The following is a 14,994-nucleotide window of genomic DNA, read 5'->3' as shown; positions in this document are numbered from 1 at the left end:
TGGTAACAATTAAATAGACGGGGGAGACAAATCTATTCACAACCATAATGAAAAGCATTCTATGGTGATTTCCATAATATAGGTACCCAAAAAGGTGCTCTATGTGCACAATGAACACTGAAAGAATGCCAGGTGGCATCTGAACTGAACTTTGACTTTTGGGTAGACTCAGCCTAACATAGATGGGACAAGAAGAAAGAAATGTATATTATGTGAGAGATGGAGATGACTGAAGAATGGAAGTGGGAATGTGCCCGTTTAAAATTTTTTTTTTAATTTATTTATTTTTGACTGTGTTGGGTCTTTGTTGTTGCGCGTGGGCTTTCTCTACTTGCAGAAAGCAGGGGCTACTCTTCGCTGCAGTGCGCGGGCTTCTCATTGTGGTGGCTTCTCTTGTTGTGGAGCACGGGCTCTAGGCACATGCACTTCAGTAGTTGTGGCTCACGGGCCCCAGAGCACAGGCTCAGCAGTTGTGGTACACAGGCTCAGTTGCTCCACGGCATGTGGGATCTTCCCGGACCAGGGCTCGAACCCATGTCTCCTGCATCGGCAGGCGGACTCTTAACCTGTGCGCCACCAGGGAAGCCCCTTGAATTTGGTTTTGAACAAGAGTGACAGGAGATGATGAGTTGGAATCAAATTACAAGGGCTTTGAACATGGCACTATAGGATATGCATCTGTTCTGTGATGGTGAAAAGCCACTGAAGGCTTTGAAACAGAGGAAGGACCCAATCAAATGTCTACTTTGGGTAGTAAGCTCAGGTAAACTGGAAAATTAGAGTTTGAAAGCTCAAAATCAGTAAGGAACTATTACAGCAATAATAGACAATTGGCTGTGTGCAGAGAAACGAGAGAAGGACACGAAAGGCATTTGAGAAGGAGCTTCTTTCTGTGTTTTTGAGACCTGCAAGAAGATGCCTGGTACCGCATTTCTCTGAACTACAGTTGTTCAACATAGAAACACTAGAACTTGTGAATGTGCCTACCAGCCACCTAACACCTTTGCTAGCCATTTTCTAATGTTAAACACAGACTCCTTAGACGAGGGCTGCGCTCGTTATGGAAAAGCAACTTTGGTTTCATCAATCACAACTGCTGAGCATCAGACACAAAACACAAAGAACCAGAGAGCCCTGGGCCTGTGGGTTGATAGTGCCTCATGGTGTAGGGCCTAGAACATCGTGTGGACATCAGAGGAGCCCCATGCTCACTTCAATCAAACAATTGTACTGATACTTAGAGGCTGTATCAACAATGCTAGAGTCTGGTGTGTGGCAACAATCGGAAGAACTAAAGAGAAGAGAACCCTGTTGGGGGGGGAAGGTTCAAGGATTTCAATGACCTCCAATTATCTAAACCTTTACCAAAAACCCAAATCATGCCCGCTAATCAGCATAGATGTGTACAGTTGACTCTTGAATGAACACAGGGATTACGGGCACCAACCCTCAGCCCAATCAAAAATCCGAGTAGATACACCTGAAATGAGCATAATGCTGTACATCAACTGTACTTTAATTAAAAATATTCCTGGTATATCTTATAGCCCTTCTCCATATCCGTGGTTCCTCCTGTATCCCCAGTTCTGCATCTGTGGATTCAGCCAACAGCATATCGTGTAGCACTATAGTACTTATGTTGAAACAAATCTGCCTGTGCGTGGATCCAAGCAGCTCAAACCTGTGTTGCTCAAGGGTCAATTGTATTCGCATTCACGTTTTCGGTCGTTTCCTAATTTCATCTTCATATCCTGTGGCAAAAGTCTGCAACCTCATACTCTTCCATTTGCCTTCTTTGTATCTAGTCAATGTCCAATGCAACCGCCTACTTTATACGTTATTTTGGAAAGGTGAGTAGAAATTAACGTTACTGTCATTTTTCTCCTCAGCACTCCTTCCTCCCTCTGCTTCTGAAACCCAAGAGGCTCAGTGAAATGGAGACTTGGAAAACAGGCAGCCCTGGGTATGAACAGTCTTCTTCGAGGTCAGAACACAGCAAAACCCTGGGGCCACCGTGACAGACAGGCATAGGAAGATTAAATGTGATAACACTCACAGAAGTGCTGGGAGACTCCGAATCAGTGGACTGCCCAGGAGAAAAGCCCATGGAGTTTTTTTGTTTTGTTTTGTTCTCTTAATTGCTTATTCACGCTTAACCCCCAGGGCAGTTAACCAAACTGCCAAGATATGGCACAGGTCTCAGTAGTTTTTTAATCATCAGGGTGATTCTGAAATCCTCCTTGATTCTAACGTGCAGCCAGGTTGAAAATCCACTTTTATAGATGCTCTGTAAATGCTGGCTTCCATCCCTCTTCCCTCTCTGCGTCCTTCTTCCCGAATCACGGAGAAATTCCCTCCTTGCCCTTGTACGTCATGGCTTCTCCGTAGACTGCTTCCATCGATTTCAACTACTTCTCTCTCTAGAGTTGCTTCAGTCCAGAATACTTAATGCCTTTCCCTCTTTTTTATTGATTTATTTATTTTTTATTTATTTGGAGTTTATTACAGTTGCTTTGTTTTGTTTTGCTCGCACAGTATCTGGCATACGCTAAGCATTTCTAAAAATACTAGCTTCCTGCTTCCTTTAGGTTGGAAAAGTTTAACTTCTAATCACAATAGGGTATTAAAGTTGATCCCTTGAAGGCAAAATAAACAAATATAGGGAAGTTACAAACATTCCAGACTCTTACAGAGCTCTCATATTCACCTTCTTCAGTGTAGAGTTGCCAATTCCTTTCTAAAGAAGTAATAAAAAATTGTGGCTGGCTACGTGCTGGGTGTGTTTTCAGCCCTTGACATCTCTGAAATTTAATCCTTGTTGTTGGGTTTAATCCTCCCAACAACCAAAAGACGTAGGTCCTATTTTGATTGGCATTTTACAATTGAGTAAACTGAGGCACACTGAGCCAGAGATTACAACTGGGCAAGGGTCAAGAAACAAGCTGCTGGTCTCCCACACCTGTGCTTTCATCACTTTATTATATACAATCAATTCTTATTACTTGCAAGTTACGTTCTATGAAGTACAGAGTAGAAGCCACAAACACTGAATTAGTGAATACTAAACCATCACTCCTAGGGGAAATACAGGGTTAGGTTCTTGAGAGCCTGTGGTTGTAACATTTTTATGAACCAAGCAATATACAGCCTTGCTTCGTGTGTGTGTGTGTGTGTGTGTGTGTGTGTGTGTGTGTGTGTGTGTGTTTCTGTTTAAAGACATCTTATTTAACATATGTTGTTGACTTGTTGACATTAAAATCATGGCCAACAGCACTGTAACTCATGCTGAATGAAGTTTATCTGACACCTATTTTCTCCATAAGGCACATCACAGCATTCTTGTACTTAGGAACACTAGACAGCACTTCAGCACTATGCTTCTTAAACAGCAAAATCACTAATGAAAAGGACAAAAATGCAAAAAACACACAAAGAAAGTGGCACTAAATGGACCTCAAACAGGACACTTGTTTACAGTCTGAGAGCTAAAACAAGCAGGCAGAGCTCACCTCATTTGACCTCAGCTAGGAACGTGCATGTTGGATGACTCAAATTTTTCACTACTTTGTGCACGGCCGTGCTACTGTGAATGACTGAGAAAGTGCGATGAGTACTGATCGAAGGTTACAAAAATGTCAGCGAGTAAATGCAAATTCATAAACGTGCAGTCTGTGAATACTGGGAATCACTGAACTTGAAATGCCCAGTGGAGTCCTTTGCATTTTCATTCCTGAGAAAGGGGTATTCGCAAACTCCCCGCATTCTTCCAGTCCCATCTAAACATCTCTTCCTGACTGGCCTTTCTCGCTGCAAGAGACCAGAGGGAATCAGGGTAACTGGTGCTTCCTGCCTACCATGCTTCTAGGGACTTGGTGTGCCATGCACTTTGCCAAGGGCTGAGAGAAATACAGTGATGTAACACAGGCTTTCTGCTTGGACCAGTGCTCAGGGATTCCTCCTATTAGAAATCCAAGAGGCTTCTGGAGGTCTCTCAAGTTTTGTCAGATAACTAAAGAAAATACCTTCCCATTGTAACTAAATTGTATCCTGTAGTCAAATTAGAATGTACATTCTCTCTCTCTGAAGTGCTTGAAATAATCCAGCAGAAATATGTCTTCCCCCTCCCCCCCAAAAAAAAGCAGGAGTCAAAGTTAGCATAAAGCACCCTTAAAATCAATTATGCTTCTGACAATGTTGTATAGTGAAAGTTTTACCAACAACAACAACAAAAAAACTAAAACTAGGGACTTCGCTGGCGGTCCAGAAGACTTCGCCTTCCAATGCAGGGGCTGCAGGTTCAATCCCTGGTCGGGGAGCTAAGATCCCACATGCCTTGTGGCCAAAAACCCAAAACATATCACAGAAGCAATACTGTATACATTCAATAAAGATTTTTAAAATGGTCCACATAAAAAAAAATCTTCCAAAAAAAAAAACACTTACAATACCTTCATGAAGTAAGTAAAATGAATCATGGATGTACCTACGACTGTTCAAAGAGGAATGTTTTTGTTGACGAAGTGGGAAATTACAGTCGGTTTTAAATGCATGGTGTAAGTTCACGTGGATCCAGATTCCTGAAAAGTAGGCCACTGGGAGACCACAGCAAAGGCTGCACTTTCTGTCACCTCCATACCAAATCGACACGCAGAAGCCTGTGGCCCTAGGATTTCACCCACTCATGCAGTAAGACTCCTGGTTGCTCTGCGCTAACACTGATATGTTAACTGCTAGGAATACAAACACACATTTTATTGATATTTCATCTATGCCTTTGATGAGCTGCACACTTTGGAACAACGTAGCCGAATGAATGAATGAATGAATGAGCTACGAAAGCAATTTTACCAAGTGAAATTTTCTCCCTGAATTTTTGTTAAGCGTCTATCCTTAAAGACAAGAAAAAATCGTTTTTGAAACTTTTACTGTAGTTAATGCCACTTTTAATGTAGTGAATGGGTTATTAAGGCATATTCTTACACCACTGGCCTTCCCAGGCTAGGGAGGAACTCTGAGGAGCCCTGTTCCAAATTTTATTAAAATAACAGACAACAGAGGTCAATAAAGAAATAAACCAGAAAAGATGGGAGGAAAACTGTGGGACTACACAGATGGAGTGACTAAAACAGAGAAGAAAAAAGAAAGCTCGATAGCCGAAAAGAAGCCAAGAAGAGTTTAAAGGGAAGAACAGTAGAAAATAAAGCAAAGAAACAAGAAAATAGGAGAACGGACTATCAAACAAAGATCAGCGGAGGAAAGAGAAAGGATGCCAATGCCAAAATGACTATTTGTAACACTATTTAGTTGCAGGAAACTAAAAGAGAATTCTCTTTTACTTCCAGGATCTTAAAAGATCGAGTTGCCAAGAAAACTGCCCAGTAAGTAGTGCCTGGCACGCACACATGAAGGCTGCTGGGTCGATGCACTCGCCACTGTTTGGGAACAGGGGGAACGAGGGCGAGGGATGCAGGCTAGAAATAGGACCACAACCACAGAGGCGGAGCCTTCGGGCCAGACAGCTCTGTAGCTTCCAAGCTGAAGGTGAGAATCTGAACATGAAACCTCAGAGGTCACTGGCCCGTCTTGAAGGTGACAACTTTGGGGGAACCGTCAAAAAGAAGGACCCCGGCTGAGTTTATCGAGGGCTCACTGGGAAATATCCAGTCCTGAACGTTTCTTAATTAACTTTATTAACTTTCATTGATCTACTATAATTTTCCCAAGCCTAATTCACTGGAGCTTCAAAAAGTAGAAAATGAAAAGACAAAGTCGCCTACTATCTCATGAAAGATGACACACTTGATTAAAGGAGAAGATGTTATGGGAACAAACTAAGAACTCAATGTGTTCCTCTAAAAAGTTCAGGGGAGAAACAAAGAAAAAAATCCAGGTATGTTTGGATTTTTCTTTTTTAATTTCTGTATAGCAATGGGAGGTAATTAATAGATTTATGGTATTCATGTTATTGATAGTATTATTATTGAAAATTTTGACTATATATGTAAATTATAACTCCACAAAAATGAGTAAAGTACATTAAAAATTTTTCATTTCTGTTTGGATAGATATCTCCAGGCTACATAACAGGCATCCAGAAATACTACCCCAACTGACTTCGACACCTCCTTGCTGCTAGCATCATAACTGTCATCACCGTCACCCTCTTCCTCTTCCTTCTCTCTGCCGCCACAGCCACCATCATCGTGGATTCCACCATCACACCACCATAATACTTCCAAGAGTCAACCCTACTCCTTCTTATTCAATTATCACTTTGTTACACCATATAAAATTTTGTCATTTGGGACCAAAACAGTTGCCTTTCTAGCCTTCATATTTTTAATAGGGTTTAAACATGTACATATAATTAAAAGTGTTGTTGATTAATGCAAAATGTTCCCCCACCATTCCTACTAATATTCTCTAAGGTGCAGAACTCAGCATTCATGGTTTCTTCTCTCATGAGCTCAAGAATATCATAAAGGTGCTTCCCTTCACCTCCAGCCCACTTAAGTCCTCAGATTTCAGAGGACGCTGTGAGGGTATGTTTTAGGGATGGAGTAGGGGACAGCTCAGACACACCGCTTTTTAAAATGATGTTATCTGTCAATTCATCAGCAGAGTTTAAAATATAAAATAAAACTGCTGGATGATTTTGATGGACTGCCTCCTTTCATGAAATCCTTTACACTTTCACTTTGGCTGGTTTGTGTTCAAGCAGCTGTATTTTGGGGATTTATATAGCATCTTTTACTGGAGTATGAATTTGGGTTCTAAACAGTTGTGGCCACTCTGTTTTCCTTTCTTCGATAAGCAAACTGAGACTTGGAATTAAACCAAATGAGTAATTTGCCTCTATCAAGTCAATGTGTCCTAGAGAAGAAGGGAACACACTTAGCCCTCTCTACTGGGTTCTTCTAAAGTTACATTAAAAATAATACTGAAGTCACTGGGAGGAGTTAGATTTATAATTTTTGTGCTGAATATGCATTTTAGAAAAACTAGAATTAAAATTCATATATTTCCTTACATAAAACTATTATCACATAATCGGGGTTTTGACTTTTTAAAAAAATGTATCTATAAGATAGTGTTCTTTATGATAACCCAGACTGCAAACAAATGTTGCAGATGGTAATAAAGATTTTATTTAAATTTGGCTTCCACAGAAAATGAGTTCATATTATCATCAATCTATATTTGCAGTGAAACTCCTGATCACCTAAATGTTCTTCCCCGCAGTTTTCTTTTAGCTTACAAAAGCACCAGAACAAATATTAATATGTGAATAAAATAATAAAATAGCGATTGCTTGTATAGCTTATGTACTGCTTTCACATATACTAGCTCACTTGACAAAAGTACTAATGTCTTATCATGATCGGAAAGTTTGACATCTTTTATAGTTTTTCCTGATATCTATTGTTCTTGTCATTGTCAATTTCTTACCCCTGTCTTTTACATCCTTAAAATAATAAGAAACCAAAATGCTGAACCTGAATCTTCCCAAATTATGAATGTCACATCTTAAATATATTCTCAAAAGTAATCCAGAGATCCAAATTACCGGAGTGTGAGAAAGAAGGTTAGAATAAGTGGCAATTACCTTTCAGGGGCTTTTTACAAAACACGTACGAGCCACATAGAGTAGGTGAAAATGAAATGGGGTTTGAAGATGTGATTCCGTTTCAACCTAAAATATACTCATTCCCCAGGCAATATGTGGCTCCTTGAACTATTCTTAGACCAACACAAAGAGTCAGGTAAACAGTAACAATTTAAATGACTGAAAAAAGTAAGAACAGGAAAAAAGGGTGCTGAGATATCACCTAACTACAAAGAAAGAATTACTCAAAACTTGAAAATTAACCATTCAAATCTCTCCCTAGAAGTGAGCCTTGCTCAAAGTTGAGAAATAGTTCTAAGTGTTCACCAATGCACAAACTAGACACTAAATATATGCATACAGACAGCAGACAAATCACTAGGGCTTTGGCTTTGATGCAAAAGGTTTGTATATTGGTCAAGTTTTTTGGAGAAGTGGGCAATATTTAGCCTTTAAGAATACTGAGTAATAAAACTGAAATCAGCACAGAGTATTAAATACCTCATTTGAATTTTTTAAAACATAGTGGATATAATTAATTTTCATCTTCAGTTTTATCCAAACTCCCTAAGATGTTTGAACTTGCTAAGGACCCAGGATAAGATAACTCCCACTTGCCTTCATCATGACATTTCAGGTAAGACATATTTTGCAGAGTCACAGCTTGCCTGTTTACAAATTTATTCCCTTTTAATAACAACTTGTTGGTACATGTGACAATCTTTCCCCATTACTATATGTCCAGGGCAGTTTTATCTATTATGTTTCTTCATGCATAAATAAGGCTACATATTGTGGCCGAAAGAAGAAAATACCCATAGCATCTTAATGTTAAATGATGTGAACTTCGCATAAATTCTCTGAACATCCCTGTGGGACATTCAAGTGGGCAATCCACACAGCAGCATTTTATAAATGGAAAAGTTAAGAACCAGAAGTAATAAAGCTTAACCTAACTGACCCAAAGTCACCAGCTAATTTGTAAGAGAAAAATAAAATAAAGACAATCAAAACTGCTTTTTGATTTGTGTCGCTAAAACAACCAGCCACTTAACTGAACTTTTTGTTTTCTACTGACCATAACATTTTAGGTCAGTAGCTTTCAAACTTCTTTACCTCAAACCACGTAAGAAATACATTTTTAATCACAGCCAGCACAAACAAGCATGTATAATTAAAACAAATTTTCAGGAAACAAAACCTTCCCTTATTAGATATTACCCATTCGGCTATTTTCTATTATATTCTTTTCTATTTTATTCCTTTAAAAAAAATGTTCTAGACTCACTAAACTAATTTGGTGATCCTCTGGGTCATGACAAGCAGTTTGAAAACATTGCTTTTGGCCCCCAAAACTTTTGGTAACTACTGAAGAAAATGAGAGGTTCCTAAAAGAATCTAATCAGTTCTTTTTACCCAGAGTCAAACAGCAAAACTGAGAGGGGGAAAAATATTAAGTAACATCTGTCTATTTGAAATAACTCTATTTCACAGAGCCTTCTTTTCCTCCCTGGGTAATAAAGGCAGAATTCAAACAAAAAAGACAGGATGTTATGGTAAATAAACGACAAAGGAAAAAAAATGATTCTAAAACTGAATTTCCACACAGAATCCCATGTGTATGAGCTTTTCACCTTATTTTTTTTAAGTTCCATATTTTTTTTATTATTCTAAAAGTATCTGAATATCATCTAATGCAAAAAGTTTAAGATGGGGCATGTTATAGCGCTATTATTTGCCACTGAGATGATGAACAATTTTGAATAAAACGTGATTCCCCTCTTTATTTGACCATGCTCACTTTGTAATTATCAGCAAGGCAGTAAATAATCCACTGAGAAGCAGCCTCATTAGTGCCCATTGAAATTCAGTGGCATTAATTTGCAATAAAAGAACTGAAAATTAAATGGAAAAGAAAATAGTTTCTGGAGTCTACCGTAAGGTTATGGAATTCACATCATACCACTGCCTTCCTTCACAACAAGGAGTTTAAAAGGTTTGAGTTAGACTTAATCGTTATACTTTGTTCTAACACTTTTTTTAAAAAAAAAGTGGGCAGAATTCTTTTTTGTTTTCCATTTTAACCCTGAATTAAAACAAGTTAAATTAACGTGATAGATGCCAACTTTTTAAAGTTTTGTTCATTGTTTGTCTTCTGAGGAATAACTCAGGCTGGACCTGCTTGGCTGTGGGATGTTCTAAAGTCCTTTGAGGGGCTGAAGGATGTGGAGTATGTTCAGATACCCCAAGAGTCTGCCTTCACAATCCTCTGGGGCCACCCTGCACCTTCCTCCTATTTCTTCTGCTACAAATATCTGTGGATATAGAACACTGAATGGAAAATCGGTCCACAGCTTGCTATACAGAAAGATCTGGGTGAAAGTGGAAGGCGAGTCCAGGCACCAGTGTACAGTCAGGCAGTGCCTAACTCAGCACCCAGCCACGTGGGTGCCCTGAGGCCTCCCAGCGGCACCTAGGGCACAGGTATTCACCCGGACCACCTGCCTAAGCCTTCCTCAAGTCCATCACGAAGAGAAGGGAGACGCTGTCAAAAGGAAAATGGGAGGAAGAGGGGAGAAGGAAAGTATAATCTCTACAAGCAAAAATAAATAAGGACACAAAACATTTGCCTCTTAAGTCACAAAAGTGCCCCAAACTACCAACTGCTTCTTCTCCCTTGAAGGAAAAGCACAGAACTGGGCTGAAACCCTGCTCCCCAGTCCTGGGGCATTCTCCTCCCTGGTAGGCCAGAAATGAAACTTAGCTGTCAGGAAAGTATTTCAAAACACTCGAGCTTCGATGTGGCATGTGTTAAACCCACAGGACACTTATAAATCTCTGGCTGTCAGAAGTCTTCTGTCTGCCCTGACACGGACTCAGCCGGGTAACTCAGAAATCAGAAACTCCTTAAGAGCCATTGAACTCTATTGCTCCTCTGAGCAGCGCCAAGTCGATCCTACAGCCCTCCAAGGTGGGACGGGGAGGGCGAGGAAAGCAGTGCTAGGAATCGCTTCCCAAGGGAATCACCTTCACCATCATTATCATCACCATCATCATAGCGTGCATATTTCCACCCCGAAATTCTAGGAGAAAGTTAATTTTGCAAGCACATTAAAACAAAATTGTAAAATAATACTAATAATATAAATAAATAAAATTCTGAGCTCCGCCAGCCCCAGACACCTTCAGCCTTAAATACCAAAGCGGGACATTTTCTAGGGACTCAGAACACCTTGTGTTTATTTGCTCTGGGGTGTTCCCCACACACACACACGCTAATAACCTCTGCTTTGCACAGTTTTCCAATATTTGTTTAGTTAGGAAGCACACGGGGTTTCGGATCTGCTTCTCACGCAGACACTGGGGGCGGGGGGGGGCGTGGAGAACAGAATGTTGCTGTTTTTTTTTTTTGTTTGTTTTTTGTTTTTGTTTTTTTTTAAGCCGCCAGGCCAGAGAACTTGACTCTCGAACGCGAGATCCCCGCGTGACCCTGGGCCGGGCCGCGCGCTAGCCCTCGGGTCGCGCGTCCGCGGTTCCGGCGGCGGCCGGGTTGCTGGGCGCCCGGCCCCGCGGCCTGCGGGCCCCGCTCCCTCCCGGCGGCGCGGCCCTTCGCCCCCCGCTCCCTCCCGCCGCCGGGCGCGCGGCGGCCACCCCGACGTGGCGCGGCGGGCGGCGCGGGTACCTGTAGAAGGCGGGAGGGCCGGCCTCGCGCACCGCATAGCCGCTCGGCTCGTTCTCCAGGTAATAGGGCACCTGTTGGCCGTGGGGATGCAGGAAGGGCGAGAGCTGCGGCGGCGGGTGCAGGAGCACCAGCGGGCTCGGAGACACGCTGTTGAGCGGCGGGAAACCCCCCAGGCCGCTGGCGCCGAACGCGGCCGCCTCGGACCCAGGGCCATAGGCGAGGCCCGACTGGCCGTAGACGGGCGCGGAGGCGGCGGCCGCGGCGTTGAAGTCGTACGCGGCGCCCTCGGGGTAGTTGTACACGGCGGGCTTGCTGCTGTCCACGTACACCTCGCTCAGGGGCCGCTCCAGGGGGATCTTGAGCTGCGGGCGGTTCAGGGGCTCCAGCTCGTTGGCTTGGATCTGGTGCAGCAGGGCCATGCCAGACGCTTTGGTGTGCAGGGTCATGGTCATGGTCAGTGGCCGCGGGCAAGGCGCAAACCGTCTACCCCCGCGGCAGAGGGCTCAGCAGCCGACCGGCCACCTGGAAGAAGAGCACAGCCCGCGGTTAGAGGCGGCGCAGCGCATGTCCCGCCGCAACGCGAGCTCCGGCCCTTCCCCAGGAGCGGGCCCGTCCGATGGAGCGGGCCGGCCGGATGCGAGCAAGTGCAGCCCGGCGCGAGCGCGCTCCGCCAACTCCCGGGCTCGGGTCTCCAACTTTAAGTACCGGTCTCCCGAGCTCGTATGCATTACAGAGGTGCTGGAAGCCGGCCAGGGGCTGTTGCCTTGCCCTGACGTTGGCTTAAACATCACTCCAGGCGCAGCTCGTTTTGGAGCGATCCCAAAGAGCAGCTTCCCTGAACTTTACTTTACTTGTCGCTGCTGGATAGAGGCTGAATTTCACTGCAGGAGGGCGGGGGAGCCGAGGGATCTCCTAAAGGTGGCCCAGAGAAGACGGGGTTTAAAACAAACTCGGAAGACTAATCCAGGGGCCGGCTTTCTCTAACGTGCTACCTTATGTGCCCCGTGCCAGGCTCCAATCTATCTCTGTTTGTCTCTCTTACTGTTTGATTCATGCTCCTCGTTGGCTGGAAATATGTAGTGTGTACATAGAATGACCCTGGGGAGGACCACTCTGTAACCGAGATACGGCAGATAGAGTGGGGTATGCGGTTGGATATGCAGACAGCTATATTTAGCAGCTGCCGGGACTGATGGGAGGCATCTGGGGGGAAGGGGGTGGAGATTCAAGGTGTACATATAGGAAGAGCTGCGCTTTGCAGCAGGAGAGCGCTGCCCGACCTCAGTTTTCCTCATCTTCAAAATTCTCCCAAAGTGGTCCCCTCCAGCCACGACCTTCTGAGATTCTCCCAGCCCGACTCGTCTGTTTGTGCTGGACCACAGTACTGTACTTGCTCCCAATAGGAATTCTAATGTGAATGACGATTTACAAAAACCTTCCGTTAGGCGGACATGGGTCTTCATGCCTTCCACTGATTATGCAACCAAAACTTCAGAAAACTGAATATGAAACGTGACCTTACCATACAAAAAATAACCTCAGGTCATTAATCAAATCTTTGGCAATCAGGTTACACTGTTGGTCTAACCAACAAATTTTAAAAGGCAATGATACATTTCTGTTCTTTCATCCTATGATTGGACCTTCTTGGTTCCCTTGGACTAGGATATGCAGAATCAAATATCCAGATTGAAAGAGAAATAGAAAAAAGTTTTGTATTGAATTAAAAAGTAAACACGCTCAAGTACATTTTATATATATATATAACATAATATATACTACTATGTACTATATAGTATATAATTGTATATATAAGGATATACTAAAAAGATATGGTCAATATATTTTGCACCTATAATCTTGGACAGTTTATACTTTCTAATAAACTTCCTTTGCCCCAGCCTAATGAACTCTGGTATGACCATCAGATACTTTGCTTTAACTGCTATACCAAACACCTGACAGAATACCTGACAAAATGTTTGTGTCATATAGAAATGACAAGGATGCTGTTACTGACAGTAATATTTTGGGATATCTTTATACTAATAAGCACACATTTTACCTAATTCTTACAAGAACAGACATACCATTTGGGGGTAATATGCAGATGCAGCTGATTTAGTATGAAGCCAAAATTGAGCTCAGCAACAGTAACTATAGATTGTAAGCAAAGAAAGGGTTAAAAACACATTAGGTGAATCACAGATATTTCTCTTTATGGCCAGCAACCATTACTTTCCAAAGCAATTTTTTTACAGATGACTTCGTTTCGGTAAATCACACTTTCAATTTTCAAATGTCTTTCTAAAACGCATGCAAAAGCACTTCAGAGGGCTCTTAAAAATCTGAACCTGCCGAATTATATGTAAATTACACAAAGATCCTTACAAGTCCTGAAAGCAGAAGGAGATGCGCACATAAACCCATGGAAAACAGCAAATCCTCGTCTCCCTGCTAGGATACAGACACTGGCCAGAAAGGTAAGTTGCTTTCTCAAAATGCTAAAGCTACAAAGAGAAATCAAAACAATCCTACCCTGCTGGATCAAGAGCGTCTTTCCAGAAACGTTCCATGGGCTTGTAGAAGTCAAGGGCTGAGACAGTGAGAATGAAGGAAAGAATGTGCTCACATGTGCCTGTGGCTCCGTGTGTGAGCAAGGCAGAGCGTGTGGGGCTGTGTTTGTATGTGGAATGGCAGGGAATCGGGAAGCAGCCAGTAGGCAGGGCACTTGGCAGCCCCTCCCGGCAGGCACAGCAACTGGGCTGCTGCACAGAGATGGACGAATGGCCGTGGGGAGTGAGGAGAAGCTTGCTGTCTGCTCCTGGGGAGAAAGGTGGCACACTCAAGTCAGCATGACTGGGGAGAAGCAAAACTCCAGCCCTTTTTGCTCCTTATACTTCAAGCCTAGGAAGTGCCCCATGTTTTCTGCTGCCATCCTAGGCAAGAAGGGAAAGCAGGCTTGCTGTAAATCATAGGCTTACGCTAAAATAGGATGCCAGTCAAAAGTGCGTAGATATCAAGTTTACAGAATGTGACACGGGCGGTTTTTCCTGAAGAATATAATTTAACAATAAAAGCCTTCTGGGATACACTTGGATCCGATGCCTTGCTGGCCCCAGCCCCCAGTCTCTGAACAGACACACTGTTGCCTTGCCTCTGATTGCACCAGGAAACCAGACTTTGGAAGAAATGTTTTGGCATTCTAGGGATGTGTTTCCAACTGAAACATAATATTCCTCCACCTCGTTAACCAAACCCACAAACCTTTCCATGAATAGCTCAGTTGACTGCTTTCTGTAAACATGAAAAGATATATTATTAAAAGACCAGAGTAGGAAGATAAGACAAAGGTGGGTACCTTTGTTGAACTGATTTGAGGCTTTCTGGTTCTAGAGGCATTGATCATGGGGAAAGGGTCTCTCATTTCTCAATGGTGCCCACATGGGTCCACCAGGTTCTCAACGTTTCTCTTGACCTTGCTGCTCACACACAATAAGAAGGTGCTCCTAGGGGCCCTCACCCCGTGTCTCAGGACATGTGACACCTAGTGGAGCCTTTGTTGCCAGACATTAGTCACTGCCTTGGGTATTAAATGACTCTAATCACAATGCCAGGAGTGGCCAGTCTCTGGCCTGGGACTCTATGCAGTTACCAAGAGATTTATGAGTGACTCTTGAGACCAGTACAAAGAAAGAAGTTAAAA

General features: G+C 42.9%; 1 protein-coding gene across 1 annotated transcript in view; it reads right to left on the bottom strand.

The window, feature by feature from the left end:
* ESR1 (estrogen receptor 1) overlaps positions 1 to 14,171 on the bottom strand; it is a 249,106-nt gene extending 234,935 nt beyond the window's left edge. Inside the window, exons 1-2 of the mRNA XM_082668953.1 lie at positions 13,827 to 14,171; positions 11,289 to 11,810 (exon numbers count right to left, since the gene is read on the bottom strand). Coding sequence (XP_082525079.1) covers positions 11,289 to 11,740 — 452 coding nt within the window. The 5' untranslated portion in view covers positions 11,741 to 11,810; positions 13,827 to 14,171. The remainder of the gene's footprint in view (positions 1 to 11,288; positions 11,811 to 13,826) is intronic.
* Between the last annotated feature and the right edge of the window lie 823 nt (positions 14,172 to 14,994).

The sequence above is a fragment of the Grampus griseus genome (assembly GCF_964374135.1).
Source record: "Grampus griseus genome assembly, chromosome: 13".
NCBI lineage: Eukaryota > Metazoa > Chordata > Mammalia > Artiodactyla > Delphinidae > Grampus > Grampus griseus.
This window is presented reverse-complemented; position numbering and strand designations above follow the sequence as displayed.